The sequence below is a fragment of the Salminus brasiliensis genome, chromosome 6 (assembly GCF_030463535.1).
Source record: "Salminus brasiliensis chromosome 6, fSalBra1.hap2, whole genome shotgun sequence".
Taxonomy (NCBI): Eukaryota; Metazoa; Chordata; class Actinopteri; order Characiformes; family Bryconidae; genus Salminus; species Salminus brasiliensis.
The window spans coordinates 44,908,270-44,926,392 of NC_132883.1; the positions used below are offsets into that span (position 1 = coordinate 44,908,270).

Sequence of the window (18,123 nt, forward strand, 5' to 3'; positions counted from 1 at the left end):
AATGCATTGTGGTCCACATTCAGCTACGTTATTCACCAGAGGTTACCAGTGCATTGTGGGAGATGCCCTCCAAATCATGAAAATGGATTATATAGTCAATAGTGACCTAAAATGGAAATAGGGATCCACTTTGGTCACAGGTTATAACTCCACTGCTTATAACGTCAGCATGAAAGGGTGTGGCTAAAATCACGGAGGCAGGTATATGTAAATGAATTGGGTTGTCTTTGTGACATCACAAAACCAGATCAGCCTTTTGCAGCCTTTATATATAATATATTGTGTTTTACATTTTAAAATATATAATAAGAATAATTGTTAATATGTTACGCATAATTAGTAATGCATTCCTTTTCATGATATGGGCCCTTTATAGCTGGGATAACACTGTTATTGGTCTAAAACATTAATTAAAACTTAAGATATGTCAGTGAGTAAGTGAATTGTAGCCATTGTTGCCATTTTAAGTAAGGTTAATGCATGCAGTTAGCAAAATGCTAATTGGTGGGGTATACACCTCTATTGCTTGTTTTGGTAGCTACATTACCCTTGTTTATGTAGAAGAAGGGCACTTCACACACCAAGCAGGGCTTGACAGATGGATTACATGTGGGGTAAACATGGCAAATCAGATTATATCGTTGAATTGCTTTAAACAAATAGTCTACTGTCCCCTTTTTCACAGGTCGGTGGGGTCTGTGTTTGGTTCTAAGGAAAATGGATTAGACCCCTTTTCGTCCACACCATCTCTGACCACCTCCTGCCCTTGTCTCTCAATCGCAATGGCGTTGTGTGTGCCGGCCTGTTCTCCGGCCGTGAGGTTCTGCCAGAAGCTGAACCGGCTGAAGACGCTGGAGGATGACGTCATGGCGACGTCTCTGAAACGCTGTCTCTCCACCCTGGACCTGGCGCTGCTCGGGGTTGGAGGAATGGTCGGTTCGGGTCTTTATGTTCTCACAGGAACTGTTGCCAAGGATACTGCTGGGCCGGCCGTGGTCCTCTCTTTCCTCATTGCAGGCGTGGCCTCTCTCATGGCGGCTCTTTGCTATGCAGAGTTTGGTGCACGGGTCCCAAAGACAGGCTCCGCCTACATGTTCACGTATGTCTCCGTTGGGGAAATCTGGGCCTTCCTTATTGGCTGGAATGTCATTCTGGAGTACATGATTGGTGGGGCGGCGGTTGCTCGGGCGTGGAGCGGCTACCTGGACTCCATATTTAACCACCGTATCCAGAACTTCACAGAGAGTCACGTGATGCGTTGGGACGTGCCTTTCCTCGCCCATTACCCAGACCTCCTCGCAGCGGGCATCCTGCTGGTAGCCTCCATCTTCATCTCGTTTGGTGTTCGTGTCTCGTCCTGGCTCAACCACATCTTCTCTGCCGTCAGCATGGTGGTCATCACCTTCATCCTGGTCTTCGGCTTTATGCTGGCTGACCCAGACAACTGGAGCGCCCGAGAGGGGGGTTTCGCCCCCTATGGGTTATCAGGGGTCATGGCAGGAACAGCCACCTGCTTTTATGCCTTTGTCGGATTTGACGTGATTGCAGCTTCCAGTGAGGAGGCGCGGAATCCCCAGAAGGCCATTCCCATAGCAACAGCCATCTCTCTGGCCCTGGCTGCCACGGCCTACATCCTGGTCTCCACGGTTCTGACGCTGATGGTGCCGTGGCACACACTGGACCCGAACTCTGCGCTGTCCGACGCCTTCTTCAGACGGGGGTACAGCTGGGCCGGCTTCATTGTAGCTGTGGGATCAATCTGTGGTGAGGAAGAGAGCTTAAAATTCTATTTTTGCAGTTAATATTTGCAGTTTAATGATATTAAAACTAGTCATAATACCCAACATTACACAATTAATTAACATATTTATTGATTTTTTTTACAGAAGTAAAAAAAGAAGAAGTTATTCACTAACACATCTTACCACACAATTACTGTTTGTTATCTGAATTTAACATATTGGGGAAAAAAACTTCAAATGTAACGTGTGCAAAAGTATTGTTATTTTATTTTTTTCAAATGTATTCAATTCAGTGGTTGTAATTGTGTGTAAAATGTCATATTTCAGATTGTTTCCTGTAGGTTTAATCCAGTAGGATCTGTTCACTTATTTGCACTTAAAAAGTCAGCAAACCAAGTCATTTGAAGAGGGGTTCACAACATTTGCATAAATAAAAAAAAGCTATGAAATCAGCTTGATTTTTTTTAATTAAGCCAAAATGTCCATATGACATTTTTTTTTTTTATCTAAAATAAATACAAAGTATAGTATAGAAATTCATACAGCAGTAATAGAAGGCTACATATTACATACTGAACCTGCATTAAACATGAATTCCCACATAAAGTATATATTTTTGTAGTGTATGCAAATTTATTGTGTGACAGTTTGTGTTTCGGGATGAATGTTTCTATGAAGAGTGTAACGATTTACAAATTTCATAATTTAATTTGATACGGTACACTCTTGTGGCTTGTGTTAATTTAGTGTATTGATGTTTCCATTGACATTTTACTACAACATGTCATATTATAAAAGGACAATATCTTGTAAAGCAAAATATGCTGTATTTCATCCACACTAGCATCTATATATGTATGTTGAACATGGTGCTTTTTAAGAAAAATCAACTGTGAGGTCACTGGAAGGCCACATAATCACACCTGATTCAGCTAATGAAGCGTGTTATAATTAGCTGATGAGGTAATTCACACGACTTTAAGCAGAGAAACATCGTCTCCTGCAGTGCTGAGCTCCTCCAGGAATGCATGTCAACTAAAACTCCCCAGGGCATGCAGCAGTCTATATCTGCTCTGTTTAGGAGAGGGAACGCGCTGCATCTTACAGTGAAAGCTTTGTTCAGTATGATTTATAGCTCATAATGAATGCCTTCAGATAATTTTAGGCTGCACCCATTGCTGCCAATAGAATAATGTCAGCAATGGGTGCAGCTTAAAGTAGCTGAATACATTCATTAAAAGGGGTGTCCACAAACATTTGGGCACATAGTGTCCTAGTTAGAATTTGCTGTTTTTAAATGGGCTGTAACAGGTCATTTTGTCTTGTTCCAGCTATGAACACAGTGCTGCTCAGCAACCTCTTCTCCCTGCCGCGGATCGTCTACGCCATGTCAGAAGACGGCCTCTTCTTCTCCATCTTCTCTCGCGTCAACCCTGTTACCAAGGTCCCCGTCATCGCCATCCTTGTCTTTGGAAGCCTCATGGCTTTCCTGGCCCTCATCTTCGACCTGGAAGCTCTGGTCCAGTTCCTGTCCATCGGCACACTTCTCGCCTACACCTTTGTTGCGGCTAGCATCATCGTGCTTCGTTTCCAGCCTGAAAAGACTAGCAGTGCCTCGAATGGCGGAGGCACCAAAACGGACGCGTCGTCAGCAGCCTCTCCCAACCAACCAGGGGTCCAAAGTGACCCCGGCATGACCAGATCCGAGACCCAGACGCTTGCTCAGGAGGCTGGGGAGCTGAAAGAGTACGAGTCCTTCTCGGATAAGCTCCAGTTAGTGGAGAGGGAGAAGGCGGTCAGAGAGCGACGGGCCCCAGGAATGCTCAGGGCCTGCTGGGAGCCCTACTTGGGCCGTTTGCTTGGTGACTGCGAGCCGGGAGATGTGGTGGCCTTCTCTGTGATGGCTCTGATGGTCAGTGCCGTGTCCCTCTGTGCCGTGCTAGTGTTTGGCAACAGCCACCTGCACCTGCCCACTTGGAGCTTCATCCTGCTGCTGGTGGTCTTCAGCCTGGCTTTTCTCATCAGCTTGTTGCTCATCTGGGTTCACGAGCAGCAGAGCAAAATTAAGACTTTCCAGGTGAGGAAAGCAGGTTACATCTGGTCACAACTGCAGGATAAGTGAGAAGATGAAAAAATCTGATGTACACACATCTTTTCTTACCTAAAATGTAGATTAGTTGTAAATATCTTTGGTTTTGGAGGTTCTGAGCTGAGAAAATGCTCTCCAACTGCTCTGGTTTGTGCTTTACTGTTGTTATGTCTGATGAGTTGTTTGTCTGCTGGTGCAGCTCGTCCAGCTCTCCACAGGAGTGTTTGTAAGCAGCGAACTGTGTGTGAGTGGGTGTGTAAGTGTGTGTGCGTGACTCATGGTGACGAGGCAGACTCTTTTATATCCTCCATCAGGAAGCAGACCAGATCAGCATTAGATTCAGGCCTACAATGCAGAGATCTCGCTGAAATACACAGTCCAATATGGAGTCACCCCTGCTGTTAATACACTCGCAAACTGTCTTCACTGTAAATCTTACAGTTTACAGTGTAAATCTACCACTACTATAAAGGTCTTGCTGTTTATTATGTATGAGAAGTTTGTGGACACCTGCTCTTCCAGCATTTTTCCTCTTTTGCTGCAGTAACAGCCATTGCTCGTCTTGTAAGGCTTTACACTGGATGTTATAACATTGGCCCATATTCATCAACCTTCTCAGCTGGTGAGAGCAGATCTTAGAGCAGTACTTTTACTCTGAGATACTTGATAAATGAGGCGTATTGATGGGAGCAGCAGTGAGGTCAGGTACTGATGCAGGTACTGATGATTAGGCCGAGTTTCAAATTATTGGACAGAGCTGCATCGTCACTCGAGAAAAACTAAACAGGGCAATGCTGGGGGACTTTATACCCCTCTATTCCACACCTGGCATTGAGCTCAGTCACCTGACCTAGGCTGGTGTATGGTCAGTGCTTTCCTATGTAGGTTCTACAACTACAGCCTGTATAAAATGAGTAATGGCATAAGAGGCTAACAACCAATCAATCAGCTACTTGTTAGTATGCAGTTTATGCAGTTATTATTCACAGGCTGTCCTGGAGTACAGGCTTTCTACAGTATAACTGGTTTAAATTCTGTATCTGACCCATGAAAATATGCTGTGATCCAAAAGTGCTGACTGTACCCAACACACACTCCAGACAGTCCAGAGTCCAGTGACATCATTAGTCACAGTAATATCTGACCCTGTAGACAGTCACAGTGGTACTGAGCAGGTTTAGGGGTGGAGATACTGTAATGTATGAAGTGTAAGTGGGTTTTTGGGGTTTTATTTTTTTAGTTTTTTAATGTTGGTTATTATCAGTGAGATCATGGTCAGTTCTCTCTTTCTTAAGGCTGCTGTGAGGGAAGGGCTGAACTGAGTAATGTCACAGCTGAGCAGAGCAGGTTTAATGAGTTGCTCAAGGTCAGCAGCAGCGTGCGAGAGGAAAGGCTGGATGAAAACTGTGGAATTGCTCCAGCCTGTCTGTGTTTTAACCCTTTAAGCTCCTTTATATCAGTTATTCAGTGACTATATGGAAATCAGTGCAAAAAGAAGAGTTATAAGTAATAGAGGTGAGGAACAGAAGTATTGCTGAATGATGCACACCGAAAACCCAAAAATCCTGTACCTCCAGTTTTGATATTGTGTACATTATGATATAATGTGAATCTGGCAGTTGTTCTTTGTATTGTATCATAATTTCATCATAATTAGACCAATAGAAATTCTCCAAAATTACTTGGAATAAAGTCTTTTTACATTGACTGCCATTAAAAGATACAAAGGTTTTTTCCTCCTCTTGTAAAAATAGCATTTTTGGAGAGCCTATGTTTTTGCATGACTGCCACAATATGTAAGTGGTTATGTGTGTACGCTGACTTGTACGTTATGTGTATGTGCATTTTCATTCTGCAGGTTCCCCTGGTTCCGTTTGTACCTGGAGCCAGTATTCTTCTGAATGTGTTTCTGATGATGAAGCTCAGTCCTCTCACCTGGATCCGGTTCACCATCTGGCTAGCTGCAGGTATCGTCCAGGCCCTTTCAGAACACACACACACTTGTACTGCATCAGTACCACTGTAAGTGCTGGGAGATATTCCGTCCATACCGGTATGCAGTATCCAGTAGATGAGTTTGTAAAGTCAGAGCATTTCCCCTTGGTTTGGTTTGTTTTCACACAGGGAAAAATCCAAGCGCTCTAAAATGCATCATAACAAACCACGACAGACCTGTCTGGGCCCGAGCAAGAAACTAAATGCAGGAAGAAGGTCCTGTGTTCTGGTCCAGTGCAGATTTCTGTGCAGTTTAACATGGAGCAACGGCAGGGATGGAATCTGTTCATAGCTGTAGCAATTACTACAAACTAACACTTGGCGAGGGGAGCGGTTTAGCTCAGACTAAACTGAGCTAAAGCTGAGTACACCTGATAGTTGGGTCAGATCAAGGTCAGATCACGCTCTTACCAAACAAACAGCTCCAGAATTCATTTTCTCGGTGTGGTTGTTTTGGCCCAAATTTGATTACTGTATTTACACCTGCCCAAAGGAATCTCACCAAAGATGAAAGCAAACCCAGTCCAATTTGAACTAAAAAGTGCAGCTGTGAAACCGCCCTTAGTGTTATATATTGAGCATTACATTTATAATATTCTACATAAAATATTAATATTCATATTCATTTACTACATAAAAACAGTCTTATTAGCTTACTAACTTTATTAATACTATCTTAGATCATCAACAATTGTTTCATGTTTGTAAAATGTATTGATTTTAAAATATTGGTATATTAATATTATAGTGATTATTGAATTTTACCAGTTTTGTGCAACACTGAATGCCTTATGCTCACACTTATCTCTTGCATCCATACTGGCATGTATAATCCAATATGCTGCTGATGTATGCCCTATTACAAATGCTACATTATATTACGTTTTGCATAGATTAGGGATTACCCACAGTTACAACTACGTGATAGCATGATGAAGTATATGTTGTACATATAGAACACATAGAACACATATATTACAATGTCACATATGTATATGAATGTATGTATGCTTATGAACTGTTGTCATGATTGTCCTCTTTATGTTAGTTGTATTAGGCCAGTGCTGACAGACACACTCACACATACACACACAGACTGGGACAGGTGGACAAAGATAAACCATCTCACCATCTTAAACAAACAGAGTAAAGGCAAATTAAACAGGTGGAGGCTGAAGGCGGTGCTGACTTTATAGACGTTAAGTCTTTGTGGGCAGAATGAAGCAGAGCTGAATAAGCAGCCTTGTTCGGATCCTTATACATGTTTATAAAGGCTTTATTGTGGTCTGATGTGGCACCTCTGGCCTATTTCTAATTTGTAGCAGTCTTGTGCAGACAGTACCACTAGTTATGAGTCTCAAGTTTGCATTGGTCCTTATATAATAGAGAGAGAGAGAGAGAGAGAGAGAGAGGGTGATAACTGGCTCACACACACACTCATATTCTAGCATTTGTGTGTTTGCTCGGAGCAATGTGTGTTAGAGAAGGCGTAATCTAGAGACAGTGGATCGTGAATGAATTGCTCTCAATCAGAATGAGAGTTGTGTTCAGTAGTACGCTAAGTGTCCAAATGTTTGTGGACACACCTTCTAATGAATGCATCCAGCTGCTTTAAGTTGCCATTGCTGACACAGATATTCAAATACACACACACACAGCTTGTCTAGCCTCTGAAGAGAAGTCCTACCAATAGAATAGGACTTATTGGCAGTAATGCTCTCTCTCTCTCTCTCTCTCTCTCTCTCTTTTTCTCTTTCTCAGGTCTGCTGGTGTATTTTGGGTATGGTATATGGCACAGTAAGGAGGGTTTGCGGGAGCTGCAGGGTAATGACGTTTCGGCCCGCTACGTGGTTCTGCCCAGCGGCAGCCTGGTGGAGACTGTACAGAGCGTTCAGCCAGAAGGACACACACACACACACACCACACACACACCAGCCACCAATGACCCACAAGCCAACAGATGATCTGTCTCTGAGAGGCATTTAGTGTGTGCGGAGTGTGTGTGCAAATATTTATTTGCCAGCTAGTTGCGTTTTTGTGTGTGTATGCGCATGTGTGTGTGTAAGTGTGTGCGTGTGTGTGAGTTTCTTTATCTTTCATTTCTCTCTCTCTCTCTCTCTCTCTCTTTCTCTCTGTTCTGCCTTTCTCCTGCCTTCCTCAATAGAGAGGAACACCAATAGAAACATCAATAGGTTCTAGACTTAGGATCATTTCTGATCTTCGGGAGACTCTAACCCAGCCAACATGCTCGTGAGACGTTCACATGGGTTGGACGTGGGCTAGGTGGGTTCTAGGTGGGCTTGGACTCTGAGTGGGTTTGTTTATTACAGCCTACTCTAATCTCACATAGGTCACATGTTTAGACTGGTGGGCATCCATTTGTGGGTCCAACATGGAACCCATTGACAAAACTTTCTGGTTCCCAGTTTGGCTACACATACAGGCCCCACATGGGCATGCTTTCTGGGTAAATGCTCAAGCTCATAAGTACTGTGTTTATGAGCTTAGCTGCTGTTGCTAAACTGGAAGGAAATGTCAAAACTTGGCAACTTGTGTCACATCCTGGCAAGTGAGCACATCTTAAATCTAGTCATATATTTAATATTTGTCTTTATTATTTAATTACTTAAACTTTTAGCAATGCAGTCATACCTGTTTGTGGTGTGTTGCCAAAACTGCAGCTTTACAGGAGAAGAAATTAACCTTTTGATACAGTAAAAATTAATAAAATCTTACAAAAAAATTAATAATAATAATGTTTTGTTGTGAAACTGAAGATGTGGTAGTTAATAAGTTGGCTAAATCTACTAGAGAGGAGCGATTTAAACTCTCAGTAGGAAAAAGAATGTCATCAGATTTAACTACTTTAAACAGTCTAGTCTAAAATTAATCTGAAAAACCTTCTAATATCCTGACAACAATTTCATAATGAGAAATATCACATTGACTAGGTTTAAGATGATTTCACTTAACAACAAAACATTTTTGCAGTGATTGTGTTTCTGTACAGTGGGGTCTGAAAGGGTCTGATCTGTTCATTAGATGCTTTTACATATGCCAGCAGGGGGAAAACCACCAAATACTGATAAATTCTGAAATTTATATTCAAATTTCAAAGACTCATTTTGGTGAGTTGTTAGTGTAATATTGGTTACAAAATGAGGCCCTAAATTAGAAATAATAGTAAAAAGTAGAACCATTTTCTCCAGTGCTGTCAGACTTCTGGACCCCCTGTATTTGTGGCGAGTTCAGTCCGCTTATTTTATTGGGCCTGGATGTTGCAGCCTGTTGTGTTTCCCAGATCTGACCCATTTAGAGGAATGTTACAGTCACAAATGCAAATATTGCCAGAACTGGGAAAGACAGTGAACATAATAGTAATTAGTAATTAGTAATGAGTGTAAATTTCTCATCTGCAAAAAAAATCAATTATTTTGATATGAATCAGGATTATTGCTAAAACGCACGAAAAATACCAGATAATAAAAACAATACAGCATCCGTTTTAATTTTTACTTTTAAAAATAGCCCAAGAATGTAATTTATTGATTATTATAATTACTATAATCAAATTTCATTTCAAAATCAATGCAGTATGTACTACAACCTATCTGTCACTTTGTACTGATTATTTTGTCTCTTTCAGGGTTTTAGGAAGTTGGTTTAAAGTGAAGTCAAACTGTGTGTGTGTGCTTCTCTAGTTTAGACGGTGTGTTGACCAGCTGTTGGCGGTCAGTAGGCTGTCGTTAGCCTGTTTAGCCCTGTGTGGTTGGTTAGCTTAATGAATGTTAGTGTTTTTTGTGGAAAAGTTGAAGGTTTCAGTTTGATGTGGAGCTACAAGCAAGGACAATCACTGATGCTGAGATGTGTACACACACACACACACACACACACTTTATTATGTGTATTATGTTTGCTTTAGCGAGTCACGTGAATCTGCTAATGATGCCCCACAATCCGATGTCTCACACACACACACACAGTCAGTCAGTGTGAACTCCTGATGCTTTTATCTGAATAGAAATGTTGATATATTTCACACTTTATTAATATTTATTTACGTTAATTTATCAGTGTTTAATAAGACATCATTATTTAATGTATATGTTAAGTTACAGTCTGTTCGTTTTCAAAGCCTGCTGATAAACCAACTTTAGTACTGTAGCCTTTGAATTGACAGCTTCAGGCTCCGCCCACAAATGTGTTTTTCCCTAACTGCTGTTGCTAGGTTGGACCAGCTTTACACAACAAAGCCCACTCAACCTCATTTACCTCCGTTTATATCACAATACTTACATTTGTGTGTGTTATTAATATTTACACAGCGCTCAACCACGTAACATACTCTCAGTACATACATCCCAGTACTGAATCAGGTTGCTGCAGCTAATGAAACTAGCCAGCGATGAATTAGCAAACATGCTAATCATGTAGAGCATGTTTACGGCATAAATGAGCTTTACTTTGTCTGCACTAATAGTGTGGGCTTTAACGCACATACACAATAATATAACTTTAACGTTTTATATTGTAGCATTATATAATGTCTAGCATGTAAGCTTGTGGTTAGTGTGTTAGCTATGTGGACACCTGCTGATTCATTGTTTCATCTGAAATCAAGGGTATTAAAAAGAGTCGATCCTGCTTTTGTTAGAGTAACTGTCTCTACTGTCCAAAGAAAGGCCTTATACTAGATTTTGAAGGAGCATTGCTGTGAGGATTTGATTGCATTTAGCGACAAGAGCAGTAGTGAGGTCAGGATGTATGTTGAGTGATCCCCTCCCCACCTCATCATCCCCAACTCGTCCCTTCTTAAAGTACTGGATGAAGCACCACCACCATCATTACAGAGAGCACAGTTCTTCCACTGCTCCACAGTTCAATGCTGGGGGGGCTTTATACCCCTCTAGCCCACGCCTGGCATTAGGCAGCATGGTGCCAATAGGTTAATGTTTACTATCTGCTCCAGAGGGTCCTATTCTATTGGCAGTACTTCTTCTCTACAGTGACTAGACAAGCTGTGTGTGTGCATTTGCACATCTGTGTCAGCAGTAGGTGCAACTTAAAGTAGCTGAGTGCATTCATCAGAAGGGGTGTCCACAAACATTTGGACATACAGTAAATAATAGGTTATGGTTAGAGTGTTTGATTGGGACGTTGTAAAGTACATCTTTAGTTTGTAATATTGTATTTTATTATATTATATAATTAGATTGAATGTCTTCTGTTTCTATAAAGCTTCTGTAACTTATCAACAGTAGCTATGCAAGACTAATGTTTGTGGGCGGAGCCTGGATAGATCATTTAGGTTTAAACCAAAGGTTAATGTGCAATAGTACTGCGTCTGTATGTGTGTGTGTGTGTGTGTGTATGTTTGAATTAAATTAGATGCCAGAGCGCACACACACACTAGCACTAGCACACACTTCGTTACATAGAGATGCTGAAAGCTGTACTTGTCCTTGATCATTCTTCACACACACACACACACACACACACACACACACACACAACGATAAAGGCTGACATTCCTTGTTCTCACGGAGATGAAACACATTCGCTTTCTTAGACACTTCATGTGATAGGCACAGCGAGCTTGAGTGGCCCTGCTAATGTGACTCTCTCTCTCTCTCTCTCTCATGTGACAGATCTGGGCTGTAGTTTGGGGTCCCTTTAATTCGGGTCATGTGGCTTCCAATGTAATTAAGGGAATGACGGCTCTTATAAATAGGATTAACTCTGTCTGCAGTAGTGGACAGAAAGCCAGTGAAGGTTTCACCCTCTGACCCTTTCAGACAGGAGATCTCAGTTAAAGACATTATTAAGGGCACAGGGTTCAATGAAGTAATGTACATTGTGGTTTCTCCAACACAGGAAAGCTCACACACTCTCAGACACTCAGTATGATGAACACAAGCCTCTAATAGTCCAGCAAAGATCTTCATCTGCCCAAACTGATCCTGGCCCTGGAGTAACCAAACTCTGTATATTTTGATGTTTTCTTGCTTTGTTCACTTCTGATCCATCTAACCAGGGCCTGGTCTCCCAAAACATCAGCATTGTTAAGGTCATCCTTACTGGTAGAGAAAGTGCACAGTGCCATGCTTGATCACCCATTAAGATTTACCTTCATGCTCAGATGCTTTTAGGAGGCTTCTCCAAGCTCATTATCAAGCCTCTACTTGAGTCCACTGCACAAGTCCAGGCTCCTGTGGTCACCTTAGACAGGGTTCCTGAGTTTTAGCTCCTAAAACATTGTTAATCTGTTTAAAGATGGTTAGAAGAAGTTAACAACGTCTTTGGTTATCCCAGGTTTAGATGCAAACTTTGACTAACGGAGACTGATGGTGCCAGACCAGGAACCAGCAACATTTGAGCTTTAACAGCATGGATGAATGTAGGTTCACTGCTGCTCTTTTGTATACAGGTTAGGCTCAACTGAGATATCCTGCTTTGTGAAACACCATCATTGCTGGGAAACTAATATAAAACCTCCACCTCACCACTGCTGAGTGATGCCTCCATCTGAACCTAAAAGGAAACCACAGGCCTGCTCCATTACACTCTTACACAAGCACAACCCCTCAGAGACTTCACCCATTGATCCGAGGGGCTGGATGCTGTCTGCGTCTGGCAGTGTCCATAGATACCAGCTTGGATGCTGCAGCAGCTCCACCCCACACCAAACACAGGCCTCTGTAATCCCCTCAGATTTGCACAGAGCCGCACAGATTGACCCAGATTACACATCCCAGAGGAGGGGATTGAGAGCGAGAGAGAGTGGGGGGAGAGAAATACAGTGAAAAAGATGCTGGGTGACCCTCCCCCCCTCGCTCTGTTACGTAAACCGAATCATGATGAGTCACTGCGCTTTCTGATCGTTGCTAACATCTTATGAATCTGGTGTTTTCTTATTGCATGTTTCGGTTCGGTTTTGGTAAAAACGTGGTGCTGTTGATGTTTAACCCCTTTAACGGAGGGCCAGTTTTACTGGACGAGGATTAAGCCCAGGCTTTGACCACATGCGGCGTTAATAGTGGGCCTTGAACCTACAACCCTGTTATTATACATATGTTATAGCCCATGAGTTAAATTAGGGAAATGGATTTCAGGTCGTATACAATCAGTGCATAATTCCTTCTTGTCCTATTCACTGAAGAATCCACAATCAGTTCATAAAAAAACTACTTTTTAGATGTTATGGGGTTCTGAATGGTCCAGTAGACTATGGCACTGCCACTATGACCCGAGTATCGCTGGTTCACTGTGTGGGTAGATGGCTCGCTCTTTCTCTCCACATCACATCAGTGTGATGCTGGTTGGCACAGGCATCTGCTAGCCAATGTATCAGAGCTGGGTACTCTTGAGTAGTGGCGATATGAAGGCGAGCTGACCAGTGGCCGCATGTAGAAGCAGGGACATGTTGACCAATAGTGGCAGTAACAAGGCGGGGCTTAAACAGACAGAAATCCCGGACCTAGCAGTGAACATTACTGATGTCAGTAATGTAGCCATGTCTCCTACAACTTACTGCCACTTTATCCCTTTAGAGCTCACAGTAAGGGGGAATTACGGGGTGAGGTCAGTAACTTGCGAGTCACATAAGCTGAACAATCAAAAATCAAGCTCAGCCCCTATTTTTTTACTTTTTTTTTTCATTTTTTTATTTGAGTATAAAATCAAAAGTACAGAAAACAATCCATCATTTGTTTTTTGCATCAGATTTGTAAACAAACAACAAAAAACAAAGCATTTATTTCATTTTCCAATCTGTCTCTTGGATTCTCATTTGAATATGAAAAGAATGAACGAGACACTGATCATATAAATCATCTCCTATAAGCCTGAGTTTAGAGTGCTGTGTTTGTTGGGGCTGGGAGAAAGGCCAGTTATTTCCAGTTGGCCAGTCCATTTCCTGTGTGATCATCCACTGTTATAATGCGCTGACGTTCCATTCCATTTCACCAGGACACCGCGGCTGCTAAACACTATTACTTATTTATTATGCTGCACTGTTGCGTATGAATGTTGCTTCTTTCCTTTGTGCTGCAGCCAGAGTAGAGACTCTCCATCAGAGCTGCATATTACTGAGAGTACAGTGGCAGCACAGTCCTCTTTAAAGTGGTAGTTATGGGGGATAACACATGTACACAGTTTGAACACCGTACACCCCTTTTACACCTAATGTAGTCTAGTCAAGCCTTGCTTGTTGTCTGAACTTTCCTTCTTTAGTTTTCCCCCGGACGCTACATAAGCTAATGTAAGCTAATGTAGCTAACAAGTAATAGAAATGTATGTACACCAATTGTTAGCATGATGCTAAAGGCATATCTTAAATCACCACACACTCCCCTCCAGCGGTGTGGAGTTGTTAATTAATCTCGAACATCTCTGCAGGTCGCATCAGATTTCCTTCTTAAATCAGATTTTTGGACTGTGTTCACATTTACCAATGATCCAGTCCAGTTTGTTCAATCTAGTCCAGTTTGAGTTTGGCCAGACGGTTTGACGCATTTGCTTGACGTTTTTCTTGCATATTCTGACGTCAAGAAACAAGTGAGGCCACATTTTTATTAATACACTGACCAGCCATAACAATAAAACCACCTGCTCCATATTGTGTAGGTCATTTTTGGGGAGAGTAGAGGATTTACTGTACGTTTGATGTTTATCCAAACTACCACTTTAAGTGATATAACAGATGTGTATAGTCTATTTCCTTCTTCTGTATTTATCTATTCATTTATTTGTAAGCACATTGGATCTACTGTTGATCATTCCAGCTTACACAGAAATCCACTCCATGTCTTAGCACCTGCTGGAGCATTACAGAGCAGCTGGGAAGACCTGGAGTGGATCTGTGCAGCTCTGAATTTGAGGACTTCTGAGTGTCAGTTGTAGACATGAAGAGTCCAGCTGTAAATGACTGTAAATACATTAAACGAGTAACCAATGGCCTTAAAGATGATAATATTTATACCGAACCATTCCCAAAGCGTTAGAGATATCAGTGTAGTCATTTTTAAAACTCTGTTCTGAATTTGTAATATCGTGCACCTTTAGATGATCATATTAGGGGAGCTCTAGTGGGCTGATTATGATGCACAGACTGAATACACACATGTATAAACTACAGTATCTACAGGATGTTGTTCTTAAGTACTTTGTAAGCACAAAAAAAGAAAAACAGCTCGGATGATGTCAAACCACTTTTTGCACACTGTACACACTGAGATGATGAACAGCGTTCTGCTGCTCCGGTCACTTTCTGTCCCTCTGTTTCTCTGCAGACGGCAGGTGACGGCAGGTGGGCCGTCTCTAGAGACTCGTTTGGGTTATAGATTTATCTCCTTTACTTTTTTATCTTCTCTTCTTTTCTCTTATTCAGCCTCTCGTATCTCATGTATACTTGTGTAGATCTGTTTCCTCCCTCTCTTTCTCTCTCTCTCTCTCTCTCTCTCTCTCTCTCTCTCTCTCCAGTGTGCTCTGCTGCCCGGTCACTCTGTTTTCTGTGTTGTGTAAAGACTGCACATGTACCCTGCACAGACCACCTCTACTGTATCTGTGTCTTTCAGTCAGTTTAAAGGAGCTGTGTTATGTTCTCTCTATCTAGTGATGAATAAATGTTTTGAAGCATCGTCCAGCCTTTTCATCACTGTAATAGGCGAACTGTGGTCCAGGTTCATGGTCAGACCGTGATGCTGTAACTGATAAGCTACTAAGATGCGTTTAATTTTGAGGGGAGATGAAATTCAATGGTAAAAGATTTTTATCACATTTTGTTTCAATATGATATATTTATCAAAATATTATTTGTGCAGTGTAATATTATTTTTCTTCAGTTTATGAACAACTTAACAGCCACAAAAAATCTAACAGTCTAATAACATTTTAAATTAAACATTTGCAAAAAAATAATAAAAATCCAAAATGTTTTAAAATTCCAAAATAATCCAAAAGACAAAATATTTTTAAATTGAAAGTAACTTATTATTTTTCTATTAATTAACTAAATTCGTAATTTTTTAGCATTTCTGTTGAGCAATTAATCTTGGACTGCTCACACAATGTCGAGAGCAGCTGTTGTGTTTAAATTATGTAAAATGACAGTAAAACAACATTTAACTGCTGTTAAGAATGAGATGATGTAATGGACTGACGTGACAGCACTACTTATTAATATGCAGTTAAATTAATAATAATATAACTAGCTCATTATAACCTGCTGTCTAAAGTACCCAGAGTCCCTGCTGCTCCCTGAACACGACACCCTCAGCTGAACAAAGGGAAACCCGTCAGTCCCGCCGGATATCAGATTTCTCCACAACAAACACATGTTCAGAAGGAGCTCCAGGTTCAACACTTAACATTTCACTTCTCACACTGAACAAACCAGCAGCTGGATTCAGTACCACGTAAAAACACACTGCTTAACTGAGGACACTTTTAAAGGGCAATTCTGCATTCAATGATGAAGACTGTGATGATTAACACAGTGGTTCAGATGTTCTGAGACAATTTTGGGTCTAAACATTAAAATAATGGAAGGATACATGCAGCAGGGTGTTGTGCTGCAAAAAAAATAGTCCCCAGAGTAAACCATTTTTTCCAGAGAAGCTCCCCGGACAAAACAATGAGTCACCTCACGTGTTTAAGGTGGTAGTATCTTCAGGCCCAAGGATGACCAAGATGTGGTAAAGGTCACAGTGTGAAGGAAGTAGCTGAATCTGCAGGTGAATGGAAGCGAGTGGTCATACGGGTCTACCAGCGGTCAAAGTGATAAGCGTTTTAGCCACATGGTTTGATTGATTTAAGGCATTTCTACAGATTTGTGCTCGAGCGCAGAGAACATATGAACCAAGTCAATTTAGATATGGACATTAGGGAGTTAACAGTACAGGTCAGATATCCAGAACCTACAAAATTGTGCTCTCACCACTTACGCTTTACTGCCTGGCGTTTGTTTCTGAGATGGATTTCAGGTCTGAGGGTCATCCCCTGGTCTCAGAAGCTCCGGGTCGCCCCCTGCTTCCGCTCTGCGCTGCGGGAGAAAGGTCAGTGTCGATCTGTGGCTTCACTGTTTCAGTATTTGGAGGGGTAGGGGTGTGTGGTTGTGATAGAGAGCTCAGCTGGGGCAACAGCAGGCCTGTGGGTTACCATGGCAACATGCCAGCCTAGGCCTATATGAGGGGTAAAGAGGGATGAGATTCTTTCCTGATAACGACAAGACCAAATTAATGACAATACAGGCGGCACAAGATCACCTCTGACTAACTGCCTTATAATCACTAATCACCCATAACATTAAAACCACCTGCCCCCTGTCGAGACTCCACAAAACCTCTGAAGGTGTCCTGAGGTACCTGGGGTTAGCAGCAGATTCTCTAAGTCCTGTAAGTTGTGAGGTGAGGCCTTCTTGAGGATCAATGAGCCTAGGGTGCCCCTGACTCCAGTTGTCCTTCCTTGGAGCACTTAAGGTAGGTACTGACCACTGCATACCAGGAACACCCCACAAGATCACACACGCAGTGTGTTTCTGACACTGGTTCTCCAGACACCAAACATTTCTTGGTGGATCATTGTGTTGGTGGATGTTTTAATTTATTTGTTGTTGTTTTTTGTTGCTTGTTTTTATTTATTTATTTATTTTATTAATTTTATCACTATAATATTATGGTGGGAAATCGTGAGTGAAGGAAGGATGGGAGCTGGGTTGTCGCACACTGCCACCGTGTGGACACACGTAGTAAATACATCAAATTTATTATTACTCATTATATTTTTGCTCTAAATAATCACTTAAAATTAATGATGAAGAAAGATGAGACGGATCAGTGCTACAAATATACAGTGGGTGACCATTTAAATAAAACAAAGTATAATAAAGTACACAATTATATTCAATAGAGGTCAGTTGTAGCGCACTGCCCCCGTGTGGACAGAAGTAGCTAGTAAAGTCATTAAAATTAATTATTACTCATATTTCTGCTCTGGACAATCACTTAAAATTTATGTTAACGAAATATGAGACGTCTCAGTGCCACAGGTGTACAGTAGGTGGCGATTAAAATACAGTATATAGTAGCTATAATAAAGCCTGCAAAATGTGTTGTCTGTAGAAGTTGTAGAATTCAACTATATTACAACATTTTTCTGCTCGAAATAATCACTTAAAATTAATACTGAAGCATCACGAAACAGCTCGGTACTTCATGTATAAAGCAGATTAACATTTAAACACAATATAAAGTTATATATAGGCTATATTTTTAATTATATTTGTACTGTTATACAAAT

At 41.5% G+C, this 18,123-nt stretch overlaps 1 protein-coding gene across 3 annotated transcripts in view; it reads left to right on the forward strand.

Moving 5' to 3' along the window:
- Positions 1-15,463, forward strand: part of slc7a4 (solute carrier family 7 member 4) — a 16,777-nt gene extending 1,314 nt beyond the window's left edge. For all 3 annotated transcript variants that reach the window (XM_072682541.1, XM_072682542.1, XM_072682543.1), the window contains exons 2-5: positions 686-1,764; positions 3,074-3,819; positions 5,690-5,798; positions 7,588-15,463. In XM_072682541.1, the coding sequence (XP_072538642.1) occupies positions 783-1,764; positions 3,074-3,819; positions 5,690-5,798; positions 7,588-7,790 (2,040 nt within the window). In that variant the 5' untranslated portion in view covers positions 686-782 and the 3' untranslated portion in view covers positions 7,791-15,463. The remainder of the gene's footprint in view (positions 1-685; positions 1,765-3,073; positions 3,820-5,689; positions 5,799-7,587) is intronic.
- The last annotated feature ends 2,660 nt before the right edge of the window (positions 15,464-18,123 follow it).